The 27,378-nt window shown below is 37.5% G+C and overlaps 3 protein-coding genes and 1 pseudogene across 4 annotated transcripts; all 4 read right to left on the bottom strand.

Annotated features, from left to right (window-relative positions):
- The window catches only part of LOC137171539 (arrestin domain-containing protein 3-like), a 2,396-nt pseudogene extending 202 nt beyond the window's left edge, over nucleotides 1-2,194 (bottom strand).
- Nucleotides 2,195-3,338: 1,144 nt separating this feature from the next.
- On the bottom strand, nucleotides 3,339-8,535 carry LOC137195670 (arrestin domain-containing protein 3-like). The gene is made up of 6 exons (XM_067608224.1): nucleotides 7,934-8,535; nucleotides 7,734-7,794; nucleotides 7,500-7,647; nucleotides 7,311-7,407; nucleotides 4,486-4,742; nucleotides 3,339-3,934 (listed from the first exon to the last, which is right to left on the bottom strand). The coding sequence occupies exons 1-6, from the start codon at nucleotides 8,190-8,192 to the stop codon at nucleotides 3,668-3,670; spliced, it is 1,089 nt and encodes a 362-aa protein (XP_067464325.1). The 5' UTR covers nucleotides 8,193-8,535; the 3' UTR covers nucleotides 3,339-3,667.
- Nucleotides 8,536-9,607: 1,072 nt separating this feature from the next.
- LOC137195659 (arrestin domain-containing protein 3-like) lies at nucleotides 9,608-15,746 on the bottom strand. 2 transcript variants are annotated; one of them, XM_067608210.1, is made up of 7 exons: nucleotides 15,417-15,746; nucleotides 14,031-14,072; nucleotides 13,420-13,480; nucleotides 13,023-13,173; nucleotides 11,504-11,600; nucleotides 11,162-11,418; nucleotides 9,608-10,390 (listed from the first exon to the last, which is right to left on the bottom strand). In XM_067608210.1, exons 1-7 carry the CDS (start codon nucleotides 15,676-15,678, stop codon nucleotides 10,127-10,129), a joined length of 1,134 nt encoding a protein of 377 aa, XP_067464311.1. In that variant the 5' UTR covers nucleotides 15,679-15,746; the 3' UTR covers nucleotides 9,608-10,126. The 2 variants fall into 2 exon arrangements, with proteins under 2 accessions (XP_067464311.1, XP_067464303.1); XM_067608202.1 differs by having other exon boundaries at nucleotides 14,031-14,075; nucleotides 15,417-15,745.
- Nucleotides 15,747-20,351: 4,605 nt separating this feature from the next.
- LOC137195678 (arrestin domain-containing protein 3-like) lies at nucleotides 20,352-27,169 on the bottom strand. Its single transcript, XM_067608236.1, has 6 exons — nucleotides 26,173-27,169; nucleotides 25,999-26,068; nucleotides 25,554-25,701; nucleotides 25,098-25,200; nucleotides 24,726-24,991; nucleotides 20,352-24,582 (listed from the first exon to the last, which is right to left on the bottom strand). Exons 1-6 carry the CDS (start codon nucleotides 26,447-26,449, stop codon nucleotides 24,484-24,486), a joined length of 963 nt encoding a protein of 320 aa, XP_067464337.1. The 5' UTR covers nucleotides 26,450-27,169; the 3' UTR covers nucleotides 20,352-24,483.
- Nucleotides 27,170-27,378: the final 209 nt, after the last annotated feature.

Here is a 27,378-nt window from a genome sequence, read left to right on the forward strand (position 1 = left end):
AGACTTACTTGAAATACTTAAATCCAGATAGATTTTATAATAATCCTGTGAAAGCACACTAACGTTGATACTACATTTACAGATCTCATCCGTCTTTCCCACTTTTCATTGTGCAGTATGAAAACTTTGCTCTGTCTTTCTCTGACCACCAACACCAGTGTTTACTGAAAACACTGTCCTAAAACTATATGAGATAATAGCTTGACAGAACAGGTTACGCTGAAATATGACACTTCTTCCTACATGTACCTTCATTAGTGTGTGGAGGCGAGTAAGCCTTGAGGGCTGTCCCCTTTGACCCTTCCTCCCTTTTTCTCTCCCTGACATACAGCCACTGTGTGGTGCTGTTGTCTACATGCATACTTCTTGTGATCTTAACAAAAATTCTTGCACGGAAATGTTTTTGCAACTACTCTATATTTGAATACATCATCAATGAAATATTAAAATTACTGTGAAGTCAAAAGGAGTTGTTCCCTTTGCATCAAAGACAAATCAAAAACTAAAACCAGTTCTCATGCACTAAATAATTAAGAGTGTGAACATTTGCATTGCATCATTACTTTATGACTCAATAATGGAGTCTGGTGCGAGACAGTGTTAACAATGAATGAATCCCATTATATTTTTGAACACGTACAGTATATAAGTACCTTGAGTCTGTACTCGAGTTTCATCATGGAGCAGTTGAAGAAGGTTGGAGGGAGCTGTGGCGGGATACTCAGAACGCTGGTTATAGTCCGACTGGTCTCAGCTGAAACAGAGTCTCCTGTCACAAAGAGGATGTCATTTGTATGTATGATCCTCTTGGACTGAGCAACAAAAGTCTGCTTCTCACACAGGTAGAATTTGGGCGTTACTGTGCGTGCTGAGTTGTTGAGTACTTCTAAAGAGACTCCCATCGCCTCACCTATTTAGATTTAAGGGAGAAAAAATGCCATTTATGTTTCAGTTAAGGCCAGTCAGATAAAAAGATATCAAGTCATTCTTAATGAAATATGTTTACCTTGCTTGAGTCCCATTTTTTCTGACATAACATTCATAGTAACCTTTCCAGAGCCCACAAATAAGATGCTGGTCGCATATTGTTGCTCCTAAAGAGATAAGATATCAGGAAGTGAAATCTCTGAATGTCAGTTTAAGCTCACATTAGCTGCACTGTCATTTATGATAATGTTTGCTACTATTGACTGAGGTAAGCCTTTACAAATTTAACTGGCACACAAGTGGAAATTAAAAGAAAAACCTATTTCAAGTTCAAGAGAAAATCAGTTCCATACCTTAAGTCCAATAATTATTATTTCTGATTTGGAGGCAAAGGGGAACTCAGACTTGGTTAGAAAAGGGAACTCGGTCTTGGTTTTGTGCACAAGCCAGATTGACTGAGTCAGCTGTGCTTGCAAACTGTATGTGATCTTGCCCCATTTTCCCTCATAACATGAGGGCATATCTCTGTAAGGAAATGATCCAAATAAAAAGGGAGAAGTAGTTTATTTCACCAGCTGGTAAGGGAGTGTTTATATTAAATATAAATTCCATATAAATGGGTAGTTTAGAGAAGGACACATACACATTTGGAATCACAAAGGTGAAAGGGTACACATTTCTCCCAGGACCAATGATTTCTGAACCTTATAAAAAGAAACATTTTTGTGTTACCTTTGCATTACTTTTTGCAGACTGTAAAATATTCATCAATTCAAAAACACTGTCCAACAGACAAAAGTTACAAACTATTCCTCTTTTGGTATGAGTAAGAAACTATACAAACCATCTCCTTTGTTTTTATCCTGAAGAATAATATGTTCAAAATAAAAGTATTTCTTCTTGTCTCTGTGGACCACTGTTGTTTGTCCATCTTGATCTGTCCATGTGACCTCAGCTTTCCCTTTGGCTTTGACCGAAAACCTCTGTACTTTGGTTTCCTTACTGGTCACCACTATCACTCGTCCGGAAAGGATGTCCCCAGAAGTGAAGGTTCCTTGCTCATTCAACTTGTTGTACTCCAACAACAGATGCTTTACAGTCATGATAAGACCACAGAGGGTGATTCACCTTTTGTGCGGAATAAATCCCATAAATTCACTGGAAGCAGGTTTAACTCACTCCATGAACCGAAGCACCAAAGTGGAGCCCTATTGCCAAATGGCAGGGATGCAGGCAAGGCTGGCATATGCACTGTAGCAGAGGACCTCTCCAGAACCTGTATCTGTGTCACATATGGTCATGTGATCACGCCACAAGGTGTCACTTTCACATAGGTAACTCTAGCCAGCAGCTTTGCAGGCTAAATTAGGCTAAATACATTGGGATAGCCATTATGGATGCACACAAAGACAAACGATTATAACAAAAGAATACCATATGTGTGCATATTTATTGGTATTCCTCAATAAATACGATTGAAAACACTGTCAAATCTACAGTGCAGCATTGTGCAATGTACATATTTTGTCAATGCACTGTTTAACATCATGTTTATGAAGTTATGGCATTCCCCACTGGGAATATTTTATGTCAGTTACAAATTATAAAGGACAGAGAGAAAGAAACATGAGGTCAGTATCGCAACTGACTCAGATACCATGGTATCGCCTACTGTTAATTTAAGCTGTTGGATAGACTGACTAACATCAACTGGTAGCTAAGTCCTGTGTCCACTGTGACCGCTGGAAGACCAGAGGAGGACATGGTGAAATTAAAGTATGGTAGCCTTGATGTGCCAAATCAAAAATAAGGCTCAATATACAGTATTGGTACAGACCACTTAGCTAGCTTTTGTTGGCTTAAGTGTCCACAGAGAGAGACTGTCTGTGTTCTTTACAGAGTTGTGTCTTTCTCTAAACATCTTTTCCCTAAATTAAGCAAGATGCCATTAACACTGGCTTTTCACTTTAGTACTGAGTACTGTAGTACTGGCTTGACCACAACCCAGCCTAGCTAGTGAGCTGGCTAGGCATGTGCAGCCTTGTTAAGTGAAATAAAAGGGGAGGTTATTTACTATGTCTTTGTACTCTGTGTATTTACAGCAGCAGCCTTTAGTTGATTGATTCAGAATTACTTTTGACATTGTATTTGCTCCCGCCACCAGGGGCTGACTAGCTAAATTTGGTAGCAGTTGTTAAGATTGCTGGGAGAGCATTGGGCACATTTGGTTGAAAGGTGAGAGGGTGGTGACTGGTAACATGACAACTCCAGTGTTATGAAAAGTGACATTATGAAATAAAAAGTGACATGAAATAAAGGTGTCAAAAAAGGACATATAAAAATTTTAAAAATGATTTTAAAAAATTAACTCCTATAAAAGCTTATATTCAAATAAGAATGAATAAATTACATTTCTTTTTCTTTTTTCTTTTTTTGAGTTTTAATAATTTCACAGTTCACACATTTATTTTACACAATGTAGCCTATTCATGTGAATATTTGTCTCATAATTTATGTAGGGCTCCATACAAAGTGTGTCCTGCTATTATTTACGATGACTAAAACTAGCATCATAAAAGTTATGGGTTATTTTTTCATGGACATTAAATACATAATATTTGTACAACAGTTGACTTCCAAAGTAGGTATGCTCAGCCTTCTAGTTCTCGCTGCCAGGATGCAGCTGTGATATGGTGCCTGTAATGTCCAGTGGTGGAGGGTGCGGACTGAAGGCAGGTATTTAAAATGTCGTTCCATTTTTGTCAGGATCAGTTATGGAGGGGTACATTGCATATGCTCCATAGGGAGGAGGGAGATCCATAGACTGGGATGCCGCTTGTTGTTGTGGTGCGGTGCTCCAGGTAGGTTGGTTTGGGTTTTGAAATGCTTCAAATCCAAAGGCAGCAGAGGCAGGTAGTTTTTTCTCAGCAGGGACCTCCGAGGCAGGTAGGACGACTATTGGGAGTTTGATCTCTGGGTCTGTAGCACATTTGATATCCAGATAAATCTGCAAAAAAAGTTGTTTTTTTCTTTGTGAGATAGAAATGTTGATATCCATATTTGGATAGTTCTTTTATCAATCTAGTTAAAGTCAGTGAGGCTTCTGTTTTTTTAATTACTTTCTCTTGTCACTAGAGGTCCCCTCTGGTATAAGATTTCTCTCTCCTGAGTTTGTTGAGTTCATTCATTTGCAGCTGTGCTGATTATGTTTATGTGTTCTTCCTTTTTATAAGTCACCAGTATTTCGTTGGTCATTTTACTAACTGTCAATGAGAAAAATCCTTCCTTTTTCCCTTTATGCATAATGTTGTATCATGGCATGGCTAAAGTGCTAAGTATTTCCTTTGAAAATGTTTGTTTATAATATCAGTATTCAGTATCAGTATATAAGTAAAAATAAGTAAATAAAAATAAGACCCTTCAGACAATGAAAACAGGAACAATGAAAAAACCTACAAGCTTCCCATCAGCAGCTGTTCTAACAATTCAGTAATCAAGCATAACAACAAAAGTATGGCTCAGAAAAAGGAAATCTTTTCACTATACAGTGCAATTTACCTTCACCCTGTACTCCAGCTTGATTATGGAGCAGTTCAAGATGGAGGTGTGTAGTTCTCTGGGGATGGTGATCACCTTGGTCACAGTCTTGCTGCTACCAGAAGCAACAGCCTCAATTTTCTCCTTAAGGATTTCCTTTGTGAACATTCTCCTGCGACCCTGGGCAAAGAAACTCTTCTTCTCGTACAGTATGAATTTGGGCTTCACAGAACGACTTGATTGATTTCCAATATCAGCTGTGACTTGGAAAGCCTCACCTACAAATTAGAGAAAAGAAAGTTAGTCAATTTCTAAACCTAGACCCACATCTGTAGTTGATAGCAGTTACTATTCTGTATACGCAGTGAAGAGCTTAACCAGTGGCAAGATAAAAAGGTGCTAAATTGTTACCAAAGTCACAAAGGAAAGACATTACTGAGTAACTTAATACAAGACTGAAAAGCAGTGTTTTGTCGTCCTCTTTAGTTGAAATGTTGAGTTCTGTTGAACCGGACCACACCCAACAGTGACACCACAGTGGTCTGACACACCATTGAGCACACTTCCACATGGCAACAACTACTAAAGGTCATCAAAAACAGGATGTTCAGCTGATGTTTATTTGCTCTGTGAAGAACAACTTCTTAGTGAACATGCATCTTCTCTGTGACTAAAACAAGATGAATTGCAAAATATCAGAATCAGAATTATATATTAAAATGGAATTAAAAATCTATTTACAAAATAGAATTATAAAAATTTAATTTGAAATTAAATATTGAATGTATTATGGAGAAAGCAACGAAATATAACAAATAAATAGAATACTAGTTAAGACATAGTACAGAAGTTGAGAACGGCCATGCTTGCAATTTTTTTTTTAATGCCGTTATCTCAAGATCACAAGTTAATTTATCTCGTGATCTCGGAAAACAAAAGGCAGATTTCTCAAGATAACAAGATATTTTATCATGAGCTTTATCACAGGTGGAGCTCATTCTCATTTGTTCGTTCCTGTCCGTCACATGGATAGAACAACTATTTAGATCAAGCACAAAAAGCCATAGTCATATGTTGGCTCTTATTCCCTCTCTCTACCTGACTCTCCTTTCTCTCATTAAGTCTAATAAAATGGAAATGCTTGAAAGTAGTATTGAGTAGTTCTTAGCTTCCGTAGAATGGGATGTAAAACTTGAAATGAAACACCGACCGTGCAGAAGAAATATGGACTGTGAAGAAATGAAGTGTATGAAATAAATGAAAGTGACAAGTGCAAAAAATTAATTATATAGCAGTGGAGATGGAATGCAATGTGCAGTGTAAAGTCCAGTTTGATAACAGTGCAGTTCAGCTATTTAATAGAGAACTCAATCAGTGAGGAGCAATCACTGTGAAACAACAGAACTATCTGTCTTTTATCTATGGTGAACATTTGCACATAGACTCAGCCCAAAGTTCACCCATAATGCAACATGCAAATCAATAAATATATTAAACTGTTGGAACTGGGAGGAGCACAGCTGGTTATTAGCAATAATTAATAATCATCTGAGATAATTATTAAAATAATAAGTATGAATTAATAATAACGGGGCACCATCCAGAAATGGGACAAATAACCAGAAAGTGACATAGTCTCATAAAAGAGTTCACCTTGAATGCCATGAGTTCAAGCTCTGACTCTCTTAATCAGCCACTTTTCACAATATATAAAGACTGTTATATATTTAAAGAAGAAGAAGAAGTCTTTTGTCACTATTGTGCTTATGTATTGTGAAAAATGGCTAATTGAGAGAGTCAGAGCTCGAGCTCAAACCTTAATCGTTCACCTGTGAATGTTGATATCCCTCAGATTTTAGCATTCTAGGTGAACTCTTTTATGAGACTACCTCACTGTCTGGTTATGGGTCCCAGTTTACAGGTGGTATCCCATTATTAATATTATATTAATTCATATTATTAATTTAATAATTATCTCAGATGATTATTAATTATTGCTAATAACCAGCCGTGCTCCTCCCAGCTCCAACAATACTGTAGTAAAAGTCTGGCTAAACTCAACTACAGTATTATAAAATCTGCCAGAATCTGTTAAAATACTCAAAACAATCATTAAAACCATAAATGGGTGGACAGATTGAAACCTCACACTTTTTAGTAACTGAAGATTAGCACCAACTGCCCACTTCATCCCTGCTTCAATGATGGTAAAAAAAATAATAATAAGAGTTTTCTTCTGTCTACTCAGTTGTTTACAGACACTATCACTCCGGCATCGATTGGTATGTCCCAGTAATCTGAGGCAGCAGGTACAACCACATTCTTCCCATGCCTGAGCCATAGGACAATGGGCCAACATTTGTTGTTGAACACCTATTGACCCTCCCCCACACCTTACACCCTATGTATCCTGTTGCCTGCAGGTTCCTTTTAGGTCCGCATCATGGCTCCAATGACTCTCAGTGTGCAGCAGGTTTGACCAGCCATGACCTCCCTGAGGTCAAGGCTCACATTTCCTTTAACAATCTGTTCAGGGTCTCTATGGAATAAGCAGCTAAAGGAAGAACAGTTGTTGCAGTGTCATCCTACCATCACAATTCAGCTCATAAGCAACACTAATCAACAGCGTTCAGATGGAGAGAGCCCTGTGGGAAAAATATCTTCCATTACCTGGTTACATGGTTGCATTTTTGCATATTGGTTGCATATTACAAACATAATATACCTGGCAGATAAATGAAAGTGTCAAGTGACTGTACAAAGAAAGGATGTGAATCAAAATCCTTCAAGTGCAGGATTTTTGACAGGACAATGTAAGGAACAACTTTACCAGATTAGATTATTACCTTGCTCGTATCCCATCCGCTTAGTGCGAACTTCCATTGCAACAATTCCAGAGCCAAGAAATTTGACAGTTTTATCCTTGCAACCATACTGAGGTTCCTAAAAAAACAGATCCCCACTTTAGATGAATGCAGTCAGATAACTGTCTCTTCTGCATTTCATTACATGATTTAAGATTAATGATTTCTTACCATAAGTCCAGGAATGTCCATGTCTGCTTTGGACTCAAATGTGAAGTGGATTTTAGCTTTTTTTGTCAGCTTCATTGATTGTTTGAGCTCTGCCTTCAGCTTATGGACAACTTTGCCTGTGCAGGATTTGAACGTTGATGGCATTTTTCTGTGAAGTACAATGACAAAAATTTTTTTTAATAATCTGATGAGAAGTAAAATAAAGATTAAATTAACACATGAAAGAATAGGTACCTGTCAGGAACCTTGAAGGAAAAAGGAAACACATGTCTTCCTTTACCAATGACTTCGGTGCCTGGAGTGGAGTTACTTATCATTATTAAATAAAATCTTTAGTATCAGTACATTATAGTGATAATCGTTCATTTTCCAAAAGTGATGGCATTAGTTACAATGTTTCACAAATCAGTGAATGTATTAATTTGATACGTTACCATCTCTTCTTGCTTCTCTCAGTATATGATGTTTGACATCATAATATTTCTCATCAGACCAGTAAACGTGATGTTGATATTGCCCGTAATGTTCAGACCAGCAAACCCGAGCTTGTCCTTGTGCAATGAAAATTAGCGACTGGATTTTAGTTTCTTTAGAAACCTCCACGATGATTCTTCCATTGATGGTATCTCCATTTGTGAAGATGTTTTTGCTGTTGATGGCATCATATTCAACTGACAAATTTTTGATGGTCATTCTCCAACAGGTAAGTACATAATAGAACTAAATCTCTTGTAAAACCAACACGAACCCCAGGCTTTGTAAATTCTGCGCAGCTACACTCAGCTTATATCTGATCTCAAACAGACAAATGTTGTTAAACCCGTTTTTTTCGTATCACCTGTGACAACAGGTGTGAGACACGCATGCGCACAAAGTGACTGGAAAAATAGCATGCACTCACCGCGCTTTAAAAAAAAGAAAAACAATACTTTAAATTGCGATTGCATGGTCATAATCAAAGGAAAACATCACACCGCGGCTGAACATGAACAAGCTATCTGACAGCCACCTCAGTGGGCGGGGAGCTACACCTGTGTTTTTAAACTGGGGTAATTACTGTCGCATGCTGCGCTTCCTCAACGTGTATCACATGACATCATTTCCAGTCCCGTCAAAATTTCCATTTACTGCCCATTGCATGTGTATCATGATGGAATTTCATTTCAAAGAAGTGTGACAACTAAGTTACTAACAGGAAGGCAGTAGAAATGATATGACTGAGTTAAGGAAAGCTGTTTGACCACCTTTCAGAGCAGCTAAAGCTTAATCTTTTAAAAAGTCAAGTGTCTGTTTCTTAAAGACAATGTCATTATTGTAGCGGATAATTCACCGACTTCACTGTGAACACTTTCAATTAGGAAGAAAATATATATTTTATATATTATTCTGAAAACTGTCTGTGAATTGTCTCACACAGCCACGTATGTGTGGAAAAACACATTACTGCTGATTTTTTTTTTTTTTTCAATCAATTTCCTGAAATGAAACGCTTAGTTTCAGTGAATGCTGCATATATAAACCCTGAAATGTAATTGTGATTAGTTTTGGTGTGTGATAAAATCACAGTGATTTCCAACGTCACAACCAGATAATAATCTTCATGTCAAATGTTATGTCAGTCACATGCTAGACCTAAAAGCAAGGATGTGGCACATTTCTTCATGTTTAAGCAGAGTTCACAGTGATATAGCTTTAAGGGATTTATTTTTCTCTGGTTTGTGCCTGGTTGTGTTCATTTTTTTAAATCAATGTATCATATAGTTTATTAATCACAATCATAAACTGGTATTTTTATTTGAAGTGACAGGAAAACATGAGGGAGACTTTCACCTATTAGAAACAACCTTTTCTTATTTTTAGCAGAAGTGTAATAAACCAATTTTACCTGCATTATGTTTACCAGATGAGACACGGTGTATTTACAGGGTTGAAAATTTGTTTTGTGTAAATATTCATAAGATATTAACCTACCTCTCAGTTATGTAGTGTGGAATAAAAGAATACAGACAAAACAGGAGCAAGTACTAAAATATAAGACACATAAAAAACATGTTGTATGGAGGTTGAGGTGTATATTTAAGAACAAAGACAACTTCAGTGAAAATAGGTAAATTAAATGTAATGGCCCATAATGGCTTTTTATTTAATTTGTACAGAGGAGAAAGTTCCAAAATCCAACTCAAAGCGCTTTAGACGTTAACGTTGGTTACACACATCCCTGCTCCCCCATGTCTTTTGGTTGAGTGAAATGTTTTTTACCTCTACTTTGTAAAAGTGCTTTGTACTTTAAAGCTTGTTTTGGAAATAATGCTACATATTTTGTTGCTACTGTCCAATACACACCGTATATAACTATAGATAGTGGTTTCTACCAAACTAGTTAACTCTCAGAAATCACCCTTCTATCAAGCGAGGTTAATGAATACTACTTGTTTTTAAGTATGTTACCATAGTAATATTAATACTGTATAGCAAGAGTTATGTAATAAAGAAAACAAAACTCTATAATACATTGACAAATTAATGAAGATAATACAGGTTGACATTTGAAATAGCAGTAATTGTAATTTCCTTTTCTGTCACTTTACTCTGTTTCCTTGAAATGTCCAAGTATCTTCAGCGTCACATCACTGGTATTTATTGCCATAATCCGTCATCGGAGGGTACATTGCATATGCGCCATATGAAGGTGGGGGATCAAATGGTGGAGGTGCTGTTGGTTGTTGTGGTGGTACAACACCCCGGACTGGTGGGTTTGGGTTGCCAAATGCTTCAAATCTAAAGGCAGCAAAAGCAGGTGGTGGTGCCACAGCAGGAGCCTGAGAGGCTGGCAGGATGACGATGGGAAATTTGATCTCAGGGTCTGAAGCATATTTGACATCCAGATAAACCTGTGGAAAATATTGTTGTTGTTATATTGTTGATATTTTTTCTTAATATTTCCAACAATCTCTCAGACATAAGATTATGCTTATTATGCACTGAGGATGTCGCTTAACATATTCTTGTTTGCTCAGATCATTTTTCTTTGAGATGAGTGAAAAACGCGAAGCAAATCTTGGGTCTTTGCTCCGCAAGGTTAAACAGGTCTGTCACAATTATTTGCGTTTTTCTGTGTGCACAACCCCCTCCTTTAGCAAGCACTTAAAACAATGAGAGAGGGATGGTTTCAATAGCATTTGGGCTCTGAAAAGCACAGCTGTAAGATTACAGACAAATGTCATGATGTTTGTAAAAGGCTGGTGAGCCAGGAGAATCTTATCTAGATAAATAGACCTACTAATAACCAATACCCCTTGATTTTTAATTGTCAACATCACTGCTACATAACTCAGAGATTAAATATTTAGAGCATAGTATCACACTTGCTAGAGAAACTTCAGGGAGTGGTAGATGTTTAATCAAGGATAAAAAAAACAATGTAGAATTTAAGGATTTAACAAAAACTTTTTTTCTACTTACTTCTTTGATGATAAATTATTACAAGGTCTAATTTGTATTGACATGCTACTTTAGATTTCCTTTCAATAATGTTAAAATGCCAGATAAATAAGCAAAAATGAATGTTAATAAACACTTTGACAAGAGACCTAATTTATTTCTTATGCAGTCACATGAGAATAAGTACACACACATATCTGTCAGCCTCCTGAGGTGCTTACCCTCAGCCTGTACTCCACTTTGATGTTGCTGCAGTTGAGGATGGAGGGCTCCACATCATGGGGGATGGGGATGACCCTTGTGACCTGTTCGCTGGCAGACGCAGGGATGGGCTCTCCCACCTCTTTAAGGAGGTCGTGAGTATAGAGTCTTCTCTTCCCATTTGCAAAGAAGCTGTGCTTACTGTACACACAGTACTTTGGCTTGATATGACGAGATGAGTTGTTCTGAATGTACGCCAAAACCTTTAATCCCTCTCCTGCAAAACAAACCAGCAATGCCTCACGTCAAACAAACTTTGGTACGAGACTAATGAGTGTCAATATCACGTTGAGCGCTCTCACCTTGGAAGTATCCTGTTTTTTCAATATTCACATCCATGGCTACTCTTCCTGAGTTGAAATATTTCAATTTCTTGTCTTTAGTCTCGTGCTGTGGTGTCTGAAAGAATACACAAATTAATAAATGCAATACAACGAACACAATGACACTTAAAAAGGTATACCATGTAGGATTTTCCTAGAAAACAAAGTATGACCCACTAGAAGTGTGTGGCGGTGTATTTATCTGCAGAGACTCTGCCCTCTGCCTGTATTTTATTATTATTTTGCTGTGTTCGGGACGCTTCTGGGCGGAAACCTTTGGGCATTGAGTGTGTAGCTCCTAGCTAATAACAGTGCGCTGGGTGTGAGGTCTGGACTCGTAGCGTAGTAACCAGGTTACATCGCTGTCTACGTCTCTCTCCTTTGTTCCCCTCTGCTCTCTGTCTCTGGTCTGGGCCGCATGTGGCCACATTCATTTAGTAGTGTAAAGACAATGTGTCCTGGGCCACATTGAAGGACCACGTACTCTACTGACCTCCTCTATTTTTCTGCAGACTAGGCACAGGAATTGCATTGCTGCCTCCTGGTCCAAAGTTATGTTAAACTTTTTTTGATAACAGAACAAAGAAATGCATTAATTTTGTTTTTCTATTTTTCATGTGAATTAAAAAAAACGTAATCCACCACCCATTTTTTCCTGTTCTTCCCGTTCCCCTAACCTGTTTTCCTCTTCAAATCAACAACTGAAATAGAAATTTGACCAAAACCAGAAAAAAACTTTTTCGCTTGTCTATCTACAAAAATATTTCAGTAGCTGAACGTTACTGAATAATTTCTTCTGTCCTGTCTAGTTGATAACTACAGTTTTTAGTTTTGCTGTGCTGCTTGACATAATGAGCTCAGGATTTACCAGGAGGACGGCTGCTTTACAGCAGTGACAGCAGTAACAGCAGTAACAGTAGCAGCAGTAACCTGGACTGTGTGTGTGAGTAACAGCTGACCTATTGGATGTGTAGAAGAACACAGAACATTAATTAACATTAGATCCTAACCGATCCTGTCTGCGTGTCGGGAGATTTAAATAATCAGTGAAGTTAGGCTGCTGTGCCTTGTGTGTAAATGTGCACAGTGCCTCTCAATGGCCCAGCTGCTGGGAGATCACTGCATATAACTCTATATTTGTTATACATGTATATATATATATATATATATATATATATATATATATGTATACAAAAAAAGCTTGTGCTAATTGAGCCAATTCAACAGGTGTAATTCTAAATTAACCAAAATTCATCTCAACCATATACACTTAGGTATAAGGCCTCACAGTGTGCTCTTGTCGGTAAAATGGAATATTTTGTTTACATGTCTAAGCTAGTGTTTATGCAGCGTGGGTCTGCTGAAGGCAAACACCTACATGTCCATGCAGGTACTAGATAAGGATTGAGTTTTAGTCATTCAGCTGCCAAAACTAACCCACACAGATTTTTTTTCTGTTGGAATGACAAGAATGATAAAGATGTAACTCAGCACTTACCATTAGTTCAGGGTTACTGGTCATGTCCACGTTCGACACAAAGTTGAGCTTAGTTGAATCCTTCTTGTTCATCCTCATTGATCTACTCAGGTTGGCTTCCAGCAAGTACACAATATTACCGGTATAAGCCTTGAAGGAGGAGGGCATTTCCCTAATGCACAACATCGGAAGGCCAGAAGGACAATTTTACATGAATTGTAAGTCTGTGACACACTTCTATAAAAACACACTGCTGTTTCTTGGTGGTTGCAAAATCTGACAAAACTGTTTTTTCAGAAGATTATTCAAGTACCATATTTCCAAATTATATGACTTGGGTCAGTGTTTGAAAAACTACATATGGAGAGGATAAAGGGCTATAACACATTTTGGAACCATTAAAATAATGATTACTTACTGAGAAGGGATCTGAAAGGTGAATGGGTAGACATGGCACCCTGGAGCAACAACATCGCTGTCTGATAAACAACAAGACTTGCTGTTGGTAATGAAAGGAATGTTCAGACATCTGTCTATTTTACAGCTTTTACAAGTTCTCAGGATTGGCCATTTAGTTGTAGGGGGACTTTGGGTTGGGGGTACTAAGCAGTTTAAACTTTCAATCAGAGCTGTTTGAACACGCTTCTCCAGCAGCTGGTCAGATATAAATACAAACTTCTCCTTCAAGCTTCTAAACACTTTTTCACAAGCTCCTTGGTTAAAAAAAAAAAAAAACAGACAGAAAATGTACACTTGCAGTACTTTGCTAATGGCAAATATGGATTGTTATAGGTTTGTGATCGGACAACAGAGTGTGTGATCAACAAGGTCCCTCAGCTCACTAAGCCTAGAGGTAACTGGGGTTGTAAATTTGAAAAATCTAATCAAGTAGATGAGAAATCACATCTGAAAAAATATGACTGCTGCATTTGAAATCTCTATCAAGCTGTTCTAAACTGATTTAAAGCCACACCACAGAAACACACCAGGGCCTCAGCACAGACTGAGACACGACTGTGAAATACTTACATATTTCTCTATTCTGATTTATCAGTGATGTTTGGTGGTCGTCTTCTAAAAAAGGAACACACTTAATCAATATTAAGAAAAAACAAAGACATTCAGTCATCTTTTCATTTATCAGGCCTCAAATGAGGATCTGTACTGTATTCTGCACGGCAATTCCTCCCTAAGTGATTTATAATTTAATATTTAATTAAACATCTGGTTATAATGTTATGTCGTCCAGGTGCTTACAGGCTTGGCAATTAACATGCTGGCTCAGTAAAAGTCACCTACAACCCTCTTAATGAGAGAAACACCTTTACCAATGGTGACCTCGTGACAGGCCAAGTGGGCAAAAAAATATTACCACATATAAGGCTGCAAACAAAAATGATTGACATGTCAGTTTGTCTGCAAATTATTTTGTTGAATCATAATAATAATAATAATAATAATAATAATAATAATAATAATAATAATAATACCCCAAAATCAAAGATGTTCAGTTTATTATCACATAAAACAAAAAAAGCAAGAAAGTTCAGAAGCCAGACGTAAAGATTTGTTTACATTCTTGCTTCCAAAAAACGTCAAGGAACTAAATGATTAATAGGGTAGTTGTTTTAGTTCTAACCATATATTTACATTTGGTGGACCAATTATTTTTTATTATCCATTAATATGCCAATTATTTTAACAAATTACTGATTAATCATTTGGTCGATAAAACATCAGATAACGGTGAAAAACACCTGAAACACCCATCAAAACATCCTGAAGTCCAAAGTGACGTCATCAGCAGTCAAAAACACCCAAATATCAAATTTACATTTTCCTAAGACCAGGAAAATCCACAAACTCTGAACATTTGAGAGCCTTGGACTAAGGAAATGTTGGTATTTGTGCTTGAAAAATGACTTAAATGATTATTCAATTATCAACATAGTCGCCGATTACTTTTCTGTCGATCGACTAATTGATTAACTAATCTTTCCAACTCTAGGTGGAATCCTATTTTGACAGTATAACTATAATGTTTTATACAAAATTATAACGAAATTACAGATAATATATTAGATTATCTTATATGTACTTTTCCATATGTTTTCCGTGTCGACCATCATCCATCTCAACTTTCATCTGTTACAAAACATTAAAAGTCCAGCCCACAGCGGAAGAAGACGCTTATTTTGCACAGCTTCTTATCGTGTGTTGGCATCCATCCACAACAACCGTTACAAACTGAGACCGTAACCTCAACCCCGAGCCTTTCCGCAAAGCAGTCGATCTCTCTGAAAGGTTTAACTCTGTTTTTTAGAATAGATATAATCTCATCTTTACTGTATGCAGGTTAAACTTCTTTGCATGCAGAAACGAGCAGAAGTTTGAACTAGATGAAAAGTCACTTACCTTGGCTATATTTGTCTCGGATAAAGTAATGTTTGACGCTGAAATACTTGTCTTTGGAGTGGTAGACAACAGTAACTTTGCCGTGCTTCTCGGTCCACATGACTTCGGCTTTCCCTTTGAATTTAATTGACAGGGATTCTATTTGGCAATCTTTCTCCACTTCCAGCGTCACTTGGCCTGTCACGAGGTCGCCATTGGTAAAGGTGTTTCTCCCATTAAGAGGGTTGTAGGTGACTTTGAAGCTCTTCACGGTAGAAGACATGGTGTGCAGCGTAAACTGTGAAACTTCTAAAGGAATGTGGGGCAAACAGGAACCGTCTGCGAAGGGCGTGTCTCTATGCCAAGGGACAACTTCCCGCGATAACGCCCCCCGCCCCATTCATTTAGTTATCTATTAATGCACTTAAACTATAGCCTACCTATCCTCTCCAGTCACCTTTCACATGTTTCTCTGTCTTGTTGTTGATTTGATATCTCAAAAAGTTAATATATCAGTTGGTTACACAATGCTGCATAACACAAAACGCATAGGGTAGCCTATGATAAAGTGACTTTTACTGAGCCAGCATGTTAACTGCCAAGCCTGTAAGCACCTGGACGACATAACATTATAACCAGATGTCTAATAAATATTAAATTATAAATCACTTAGGGAGGAATTGCTGTGCAGAATACAGTACAGATCCTCATTTGAGGCCTGATAAATGAAAAGATGACTGAATGTCTTTGTTTTTTCAGACAGCACAACTCAAATATTCGCTGCAGCATTATATTACATGCATACTGTTAAAATACAAGCTTAACTTATAAATCCATGGCAAAGTGAAAGGTATCTGGTGCAATGGTTCAAATGAAAACACCTTCATGTTAAGCCTATGGACATGCAGCACAGGCTGAAATAAGACATACTGAAGTATCCCTCAGTGTTTGCTGTATCATAACCATGCATTATGATATGTTGTGATTATGAAAAACCAGCAAGACATCAGTCATGTGTAATATAAGCTAAAAAAAAAAAAAAATACATACAATTATAAATTATTATTTAACATGTTAAAATATTTTCAGAAATTTTCCAAAATTTGTTAAGAATTTTTATACTTTTGAGCATCTACATGATAAGTATTGATATTTATAAAGTGAGTAATCTCTTTCACACAAAAACTCAACAACAATCAAACTTTTGGAAGGTTTGTCACCCAAAATCTTCTTTATGTCCTTCCATCAACTGTCTACACAAATACACAAGCAACCTTGTTCACATGACATCAGTTGACAGGTGAAGAGAACCTGTGAAATTTGCTGTGGACAAAGACGCACCCGGCAATAAAGAAATGATCCTCTGCTTTTGAACATTACATAAGCTTCCTGTCCTAATCACAACCAGCATGTGACTCAAACAGGTTTTATTTCCCAGTGGAAAGCAAATACAACTCATTGATAACAATAGAGTTTGGCAACAGCTGGTCTTCTGACTGAATGTTTGCCTTGTGGTTTGTGGTTTGTCCTGTAATGAACAGTTTATTCAAATATTTTCCAATTATGAATGAGAATAGTTTATGGATCCACAGAGGTGCCTTAGTGCAGTGTGATGTTTTGTTAACATTTGCACTCTTCTCTATAAGTAAGGAGAGTAAGGGGGTTTCAGAAAAGGAGCTATAAATTATGCTTTTTCATATTTTATTTATTTTATTTAAAAGAACCAATCATATAGTAGTCAAAGCCATACTCCTTATTGATTATTATTTATTAATTAGAAAACTCTCTTATCCAGAGAACTCACATTGTTGCTCAGACTTCATGATTAAGACGACACCATGAGATCAAGTGAAGAACGTATTTTAGTGACAGTCAAATCACTCAATTGATTAAAGGAGCTGATCAATAATGCAAGGGTTACTACAAGAAGTACATTTTGATGCTGGAGTGATGAGCTTCACTGCGATTTAGATTTTTAAAAAGTAGTGGAGAGCTTGTCTCCAAACAGACTGGACAAGAGACAGTTGTCTTTCAGTAGCACTTATATGTAGATTGTCCAGAGTTGACAAAGCATCAAGAGGAACTGCAATACAGGTTTACATTTTTGTGCAGGGATCTGAAAGGTGAATGGGTAGACATGGCAGCCCTGGCCAACAGTTTTATTACCTGACAAACATTCAAATGAAGTCATTTAATGGGGCTTTTATCAATTGCTATTGCAAAGTTTGTAAATGTGACCATAAATTATTACAATTCTAATACTACTCTTTGGATACTAATGGTCTTTGTTAATTGTTCCCAAGAGGAATCAGGAAGACAGAAGTGGAAGAATGTTTAACAACAAACTGTTTCTGTTTTAATCTCTTTGTGTTTCCATTGTTAAAGACATCAAACACATCACATATAACTTGAATGTTTGGTTTGTTAGGGTCTTGATTTTCTACAGTCCTCTGATATGTATCTTTTTTTGAATGATGATGGTGAGACTGAACAACCTTAAATCTCGCCAGTTAAAAATTGAAAAGTACCACAAAAGGATACAAAGATATAAGACAAATGTGTGATAAAAATGAGATAAAAATGGAAGGCACAGAAAGAGAAGATGCAACATTTTGGTGCGATATTCAAAAAAAGAAAAAAGCTGAAAAAAAAGTTTTATGTCATATGTAAATACTTTTTTAAGAGCCACACAAGACTGAATGACATAAATGACCTACTTACCTTACCTTGGCCCTTCTGAATGATACATTTCTTGATACTGAAGTATTTCTTTTTCTTATGGTACGTTATGACCGTTTGTTTATGCATTTCAGTCTATTCAACTTCTTCTCAGCTGCACATAGAGTGCATCTATTTTGCAGTCTTTCACCAGTTCTGATGTAATTTGTCCTGTAATGTAATCACTACTGGTGAAAACATCACTTCTGTTTATGCGGTTATAACCCACTGAAAAGCTTTTTACAGTTTTTGACATAATATCTGACTGCTAAGCAAAAGACCTGACTAACTAATACTGCTGTGGCAACTGCCAGGTGAGGACAAAGGTTTCTTATGTTGTATCTATGCATACAAATAAAATTATTTACATGTTCCTTGCATAAAAGAATGCAGTGGTAAAACAATATAGTTTAATGAATGAGGCACTTTCTGTGTGTGGGTGGCCACAGCATTACTGGCAGCATATGCTACTACAGACCACTGCTGGTTATATGTAGATGTGTCTACATGAGGATATATAGACATATCTCAAACACATCATAGGTACAGATTGTGTGGGCTAAACATGTAGCTATTTCAGTGTATGCAAATCTCTACAAGATATCAGAGGTGAAGGCAAAAGACCAATAACAATCTCAAGACAGAAGAGCGCCGATGCACTGAACAGATGATCCCAAAAATACGACGTACTGAGTACTATACACGCAGCTAAATATTAGTATATGGAATCCAGGAGAAGTACATCAGGACACCTGGGGTGTGTATAGAGTATTAACTTTCTTGAAAGCTTTAAGTTTGCACCATAAAAGCAAAAACATTTTTTTATTTACAGAAATGTGTGTAAGAATCCTTGATCATCTTTAAATCTTTAAAATGAAAAACTATACTGGACAGCATTTGTTTTATTGTCATAATGTATCAGTTCCCTGCAAACTAAAACATTACTAATTGTATCATATTACAGTTGAATGTATTACCTGTTACTGTTATGGAGGAACTTTATAGTACAACAAATAATTAGAAGTGAGTTTTTAATGAGCTATAGCCTCATGTTGTGTGCTTCAAGCTGTCCTGAACACAGATGTGGGTGTGTGATTAAACCAGTCGTCAAGTTACTGTCACCAGTCCAAGAGTGACATTGCAGAATTGGTACAGATGTTATTACTTTCTTAAACTTTGACAGTGATATAGTCAGTGCTTGTCATCATAGTTATCATCCAGAAACAAAAACAGTATGTGAGATATGTGTGGTAGTGACACTCATTTGACAGGTTTGTGGCATTATATCAAAAAATGGGTAAAACGATTTGATACAGAAAGCAAGCACGGAATGTACAGAGAGGGGTCTCGTCACTCTGTAATCCAGCACATCACTGCCCCCCGTAGGATAACAGATACACTGCACCATATTTTCATCCAAGGGAAAGCTGTAAAAGGCTGATAACAAACAGTGCTGCTTGAAAGTTTGTGAACCCTTTAGAATTTTCTCTATTTCTGCATAAATATTACCTAAAACATGATCAGATTTTTACACAAATGTCCTAAAACTAGATAAAGGGAACCCAATTAAACAAATGAGACAAAATGAGAGGAAATTTATCCAATCTTTCATATTTGTGTGAGGCAAAAGTATGTTAACCCTTGCTTTCAGTAATGGGTGTGACCTCCTTTTGCAGCAATAACTTCAACCAAACGTTTCGGGAAAATGTTTATCAGCCCTGCACATCTGCTTGGAGGAATTTTAGTCTGTTCCTCCTTACAAAACAGTCTAAACTCAGGGGTGTTGGTGGGCCTCTTTGCATGAACTGCCCACTTCAGGTCCTTTCACAGGATTTCTACAAGATTAAGGTCAGGACTTTGGATCGGCCATTCCACAAAATTAAATTTCTTCTGCTCTAACCATTCTTTGGTAGAGCAGCTTGTGTGTTTAATGTCGTTGTCTTACTGCATGATCCACTTTCTGTTGAGCTTCAGTTCACAGATGGATACCTTGACATTTTCCTGTAGAATTTGCTGGTACAACTCAGAACTCATAGCTCCATCAATGATTGCAAGCTGTCCTGGTCCAGAGGCAGCAAAGCAGCCCAAACCATGATACCACCACCATGTTTCACAGATGGGTTAACGTTCTTATGCTGGAATGCAGTGTTTGCTCATCGCCTTGCATAATGCTTCTTGTTCAAGCCAAAACAGTTCGATTTTGGTCTCATCCATCCACAGAACATTTTTCCAGTCACCTTCTGGCTTATCCTTGTGGTCTTAGACCACAGCAATGTTCTTTTTGGAGAGCAGTGGCTTTTTTGCTTGCAATTCTATCCTGCACACCATTGATGTTCAATGTTCTCCTGATTGTGGACTCATGAACACTGACTGTAGCCACTGCAAGAGAGGCCTTTAGTTACCTTGACGTTACCCTGGGATCCCTTGTGGCCTCCCAGACTATTACACGCCTGCTCTTGGTGTGATTTTTGTTGTTCAACCACTCCTGGGGAGGGCAACAATGGTGTTGGATGTTTTCAATTTGTACATGATCTACCTGACAGTTGACTGATGGAGTCCAAACTCTTTAGAAATGGTTTTGTAACCAGCCTGCTAAGCATCAACAACTCTTCTTTTAATTCCTCAGAAAACTCCTTTGTTCAAGCCATGACAAACTTCCAAAAAACTGTGTTGTGAAGCTCAGACTTTGATAGTGAAGACCCGGATTTCTTTTCTTTACATAAGGCAGGATCTCTCAGACTCACACTTGATTGTCATCCAATAAATTGAAGCACCTGACTCTAATTTCCCCTTCAAATGAACTGATAATCCTAGAGGTTCACAGACATCTGCCACACACGAATATGTATGGATCATTTTCCTCAATAAATAAACAAATGAGTGTAAGGTTTTTGTCTCATTTGTTTAACTGATGTCTCTTTCTCTAGTTTTAGGACTTGCATGGAAATCTGACCACGTTTAGGTCATATTTATGCAGAAATAGAGTAAATTCTAAAGGGTTCACAAACTTTCCAGCAGCACTGTATAATAAATAATAAACATCTTGACAAAAGCATACTAGCATCCAAATTTTGTTTAATATAAACATTACACATGTTTATCTTACTTTAATAGGATGACAAAGTCAAAGAATACTTTAAATTTTTACAGAGAGCGAATGAGTCTCTTCATAATATGACCTTTAATCATGTTTGCACACGTACAGGACTCTAGAGGTTTGACATTAGCCAACAATTAGAGAAAGCCAACAAAAGAGTATGCTGAGTCTTATGCACAGTTGGGACAAGTTCATCTTAAATAATGAGTCATTACAAAATGACAAACCAACCTTCAAAGTAGGAAATAGCAAACAGCCAATAAATTCTGACTGTGGGAAAGAAAGGGTATTTTGACTTCATGTACTTTCAGCATGAAAGTATTCACACCCATTTTAATTAGGAGGGGTAACAGGATGAGCGTGGCAGGAAAGAACGAGGGGGGATGGGGAGAGGAAAACTGTCTTAACCCAGAGGCGCTGCTAAAGCAAGTTAATATGCTCACCAACTGTGGCTGTCGAGATGTTAAATCACTCTGTATAAGAGCTTGTCAATACTGACATTTAGTGTCATGTATAAAAAAAACATTCAAATCTTTTTCACACAGCGGCAATATAAAAGCAGAAGTCTGAAATTTGAATCAAATACTGAACTTTTCATAAGAAATCAGTAAAATGGTTGGATGTTAGGAGCAGCTGTTATGAACTGTAAAAGCCTTCTGAAGTTTAGTGAGCATTAACAGACTGGCTCGCTTAGAACGAGTGCCGGCTGAATAACAAAGAAGAGGCAGCTTTCCTCAAGGAAATTAAGCTGATGGTGCTCACTATGATACATAATTAAAAGATTGAGTTTAGCTCACGCATTACTTGCGGTGTTGCCTCTGCTGAAGGGAGCAGAAAGTAATTTTGTGCGTGGCACTAAAGCTCAGCCGAGTATTCATCTACTTGTACCCAAATTCTAATTTAGTCAGATTATCAAGTAAAAATTGTTTCTAGTCACTTGACACACAAAACAATATGTATGACAATTGTTAATATGTTGAAGTCCACAACGGAAGTTGAGATGATAAAATACAAACTTATTAAAAATACAAAATTAAATCTAATTACTTTTCTCATTACATTTATAGCAGGTCAGTGTAGATTCCTGATAATATATAATTGAATAAAATTCCTTAAAGAATTTCCAGTTAACATCTACAGTACACACAGTACTGTAGATAAAACACACACACACTGAAAATGACTGATGTCATTATGATGTTATAAGGCAGTTTCTTATTAATAATTGATAAATCCATAAGTAAGTCCATGTCTGTCTTGCCAATAAGACTATATTAAACTTTCTGAAAGCCATTGCATCTCTCTCTAACCCTCAACATCCTCACAATCATATTCCTCATAAATGTTTACAATCTACTTATAATTTTATCATCCCGATTTTCCATATTGTCAATTTGCTTTTTTGGTCTATACATCTGTCCATCGTGGAAGAGGGATCCCCCCTCTCTTGCTCCTCCTGAGGTTTCCTCCATTTTTTCCCACATTAAAAGGGTTTTTTGGAGGAGTTTTCCCTCCAAAGGGAGAGTTTAAGGGCAGAGGGTGTTGTATGCTGTACAGATTGTAAAGCCCCTTGAGGAAACTCTGTTATATTTGGCAATATGAATAAAATTGACTTGATTTTCCACAAAGTCAGCTTTGTCTTTTTGTCTTTTATCTGATGTATTCAAGAGTCACTTGTGGTAAGAACAAAGACATTTTTACATATTTACCATGTCAATAAGTAGCTCTTCAAAACAGAGTTTGATAACCAACACTGACAACAATATCAAATAGGTCTTGTGAAGACATGAGGACACCATGTTTGACAGTCTTCGTAACAGTAAAAAACCAATACATACTGTTGAAAGTAAAATAACACAATATATTGAGGTAAGGCAAGAAAATATAATGTCTGAGGCGGCAAATATTGAACCACACAGAGAATTATAAAACATCAAGCAAGTCATAATAAAATAAACAGTTACCACATTTGATCTTTGAAGACTAGAATAAGCAGCTAAATAACACAGAAATAAACAGAATAATGGTGAAGACATTTAAAAAAAGTAACAGACAATACAAAAACAAAACATTTGTAATCACAGAAGTGATGTTTCAACACAAATTGTGCGTTGTGCAGTAAACAGTAAATACTCAGTACCCTGGCCAGAGACCTGTACTACAAAGCAGGATTTGGGGTTAGTGAGGTAACTTCAGGTTTAACTCTGGGTTTTCAGGGTTACAATGGTGGCTCACCTCAGTGGAAACATTTTATTGCTTCAGACTTTCTATTTCCACTCTGGTTTTAAAACAAAGCTTCTAACAAACAGAGAGATCATTTATGACACTAAACACATAATGATGATTTTAGCTGCATTTTTATTGTGCAAAGTTGATTTTATCCCCTGAGTGACAGCTGACAGTGTGGATGATGATTTTACACTCTGATTCCATCACTGCAGCTCAGAATAACATGAGACAACTATGTGATAGTAACTGGAAATAAAAACGAAAGATTGTCTTTTATTATAAAAACAATCCTTACTGTTCATTGGCTCCCATGATTATAAATGCAACATTCGGGTCAGATAGACCTCATCAGTCATTAACTATTTTTCCACTCTTTGCTTCAGTAGCAGAGACAGCCTGACATTACTTTAATGTTTTTTTATGTGACATAATCAGAACGGTTTCTTCATCATCCAACTAAATAGCAAAAATACTCACTCTATACTTAAGTCATATATAATAATTCCTACATGTATTTTAAGCCTTAGCCTACTTTTAATATTTGGAAATTATTTCTAGTGTTTCTGCAGCTTCTTATTCTGTTGTACGATTAAAGGCTCGTTTACATTTCACTTCATTGAATATGACTTTTTTCTGTCCCTGACACAAAATTGTTCTGCAGGTATTTAGTACCACTGTTTCATCTCATATCATATGAAGTTCTTCATTCATGGTTCTGATGATGTTGCTCATAATTAACAACCCTGCCTCTTCCACATGAACATGCTCGGTGCTGATAGGAAAACCCAGAGTTTACTGAGATGTTTGATAGCCAGCTTTGTTATCTGGATGGCCAATGTTACGCTCAGTGAAGCCAGATAGCAAAGATATCTTGGGTATGTTGAACTTGCTTTGTGGTACAGGTCCCAACTGAACCTGATACAAAGACCTTGAGGAATAACGCTCTCCCAGTAACATGTCAGACAGAGAAATTACAGTACATTGTGAAATAGAACAACATAACCAAAGAGCATTTGAAACATTTCAAGATATTCTCAAATATACTCACTGATAAGTTGGGGGAAGAGACTGTACAGGGGTGTCGCAAAGGATGATGGGAAACAGCACTGTGAGGTCGGGGGAAGCTCTTACTCCAAAGGTTAACTGTAAGAGAGAAAAAACCAAGATGGACAGACTTTAAATTCATCATTTGATTGCATTAAAAAAGCAAAGTTTAATTTGGTGGCTTGTTTTCTTGTTTTCCAGCACCGTGTAGCTGCACCGTCAAGTCTGTTGTTGGTACTGACCTCAATCATGTAATCAACCTTCAGGATGCTGCAGTTGGAGATGGTGAGTGCCGTTAAGTTGGGAATAGTGAGCATGATCTCAGTGTGCACGTCAGAGATTTGAGCGCTGATGGGCTGTCCAGTCACACACACCAGATTTCTCTGAATTAGTCTTTGATGGGACTTGTTGTGGGTGTAGAAAAATTGCTTCTGTTGCAGCTTCGCCTTTGGTGTAGCTGTTCGAGATGAACCATTACTGCACACGCAGAATATTCTCACAGTCTCACCTGGAGGAAGAGTAAACACTGTTACTTAAACTGACTTCTCTGAGCTTAACCTTTATGCTTATTTCATTAAACAAATGGATGAATGGATGGTTGGTGGAAAGAGTACCTGGGACGAAGGCTTTCTTTTCCAAACTCGCTTTTATTGTGATAAGCCCCGAGGTACACCACAGGCAGCACAGTGTCATGCTGTTGGTGCCTGAGAGGGGAGCCTGCAGACAAACAACAGAGCAATGGACATAAAAAGCATATAAGAAATTTATTTCTCATCTCATCCATTAGCTGTGTAAGCCTGAAGTGAAAGGCAGGCAGGCAAAGCAGCAGGTTTACTGTGTGTTCCCAAGTCAGTGATAATTTAACTGATAATTTAATCTGAGAATATGCACTGATGAAGTACAGCATCATCGGAGCCTTCACTTCACTTTATCTCGAGGCTCGGTCTTAAAGAGGGTCACTGTGTCAACGTCTAGTTTCCAGATCTTTATTGTTACAGTTTTATGGTTACATGTTGCATATTCCTGAATTGTGTTCCAGAAAGACTTTACACACTGCACAGAGATCTTACCTGCAGCTCTGGCTCGTTGGTATTAATCCGGTTTACAAAGTTCAATTCTGTCACAAAGTCTTTGGACAAACGCCAGGGTCTATAGATGCTGACTGTCAAGGCGTACATTATTTTTCCATGAGCCCCACTGAAGGTAGTCGGGAAGTCTCTGCATTGATGTAAAACAACAAAAGTGGAAACAATGAGATACAATCTGTAGACAAGAGACACTCAACTTTCATGCAAGAAATTAAAAGGATCCAATAACCAGGTGGTCACATGGTAGGAAACAATATTGATGTGCCTTGGGTTCATTTATCTATCATCAATAAATATTTTTCTCCTTAAAGCTGACAAGTCATTCAGTCAACATGACTTTATCTTAAGTAGCATATCGGGGCGAGTTTATGCGACAAACACAAGAAATCACGACACCACATCCGAAATGGAGACGGCTCATACACACCCCTGAGGAAGCTGACATGTAAATGGATACACATGCGTGCCAGGCGGAAGTCTTGATGTGCCACCAACAGCTGCAAGGAAATAAGACGAACTGAGTGACTTCACCAAATAATGACTGATTATTTGCACTATTTCCATGTATCCAAACTCAGTAAGTGACTGAGTGAGTGCATACCATTGTTTTCTTGCACGATAGCGGTTTTTAAGTTGAAGAAGTCCAGTTTTGCATTGAAGTGTCTCCTATGGCTTCTCCTTTTTCTTCCTCCTCCTCCACCGGTGGACCAGTGGACATGCGCCATTCCAGTCAGTGTCATCATTATTGAAGTGATCTTTATCTCCTTTGAGAGCTCGAAGGAGAAATTTCCTCTTATCAGGTCGCCACTGCTGACTGTATTCCTCTCGTTCAAAGCGGTAAAATTCATAATGAAGTTCTTGAACGTCTGCTCGAACATTTTTTTGTTGTTGTTTTTTTTTTTTAAAAACAAAAGTTTCCCTGAAGTAATCCAGTTGCTGAATTCAAATGGATGAATACGTGACTATTTACGTAATAATTGGGGGGAAACATACACTACGCCTCAGTTATTTGCACTGACAAAACTGCATTCCACAAACAGTTGACTGTGCGCAGACTCTGAACAAGGCGGAGGACCAGCCCCGATTTCAGGCGTGGCCATGGATGTATCTCTGCTCTTATAACGCACCCATGGGCGTGCCCCCAGAGTCCCCAGGCACTTCTGCAGTAATGGGTGCACAATGGGATTGTTGTGAAATGAATGAATGAAAATCTGCGTTAAAAAAAAGAAGTCATAAAATATCCAACCACTTGAAGAATGAATAATGTGCTGATTCAGCTGTACTTTTCAGCTCTTGATTAAATATTCAATCAAAACACACAAGAACAGACAGGAAATCTCTTTTAAATTGTCTCAGCTGTCTCTGGAGAATGTCACACAGGTCTAAAGCCTTGCCGTCATCCTGGACACTGACTTCACTTTCCAGAGCCATTAGTAGTGTAATTAAACCCAGATTTGATCATTTGAGAAATATCGCGAATATAAGGAGCATTTTATCCTAGGAAGACGCTGAAAAACTTATCTATGCTTTTATTTCCAGTCAGATAGACCACTGTAATGCACAGCTCACAGGAATACCGACAAAGCATCTAGACCGGCTGCTCTGCAACTGCTAGTTTTAACTAGAAAAAAGGGTAACTTTATAATACATCCTGCGTTTTACGGTGTAACTTCCCATCACTTACCATGTAATTTCCCGGAACTTACGGTGTAACTTCCTCGTATGAATCCATACATATAAAATACTTTCCGGTTCTTACTGGTACATAAATGTAGGTACAGCGGAAGAAAACAAAACAACGAGAAAC

The sequence above is a fragment of the Thunnus thynnus genome, chromosome 2 (genome assembly GCF_963924715.1).
Source record: "Thunnus thynnus chromosome 2, fThuThy2.1, whole genome shotgun sequence".
Lineage (NCBI taxonomy): Eukaryota > Metazoa > Chordata > Actinopteri > Scombriformes > Scombridae > Thunnus > Thunnus thynnus.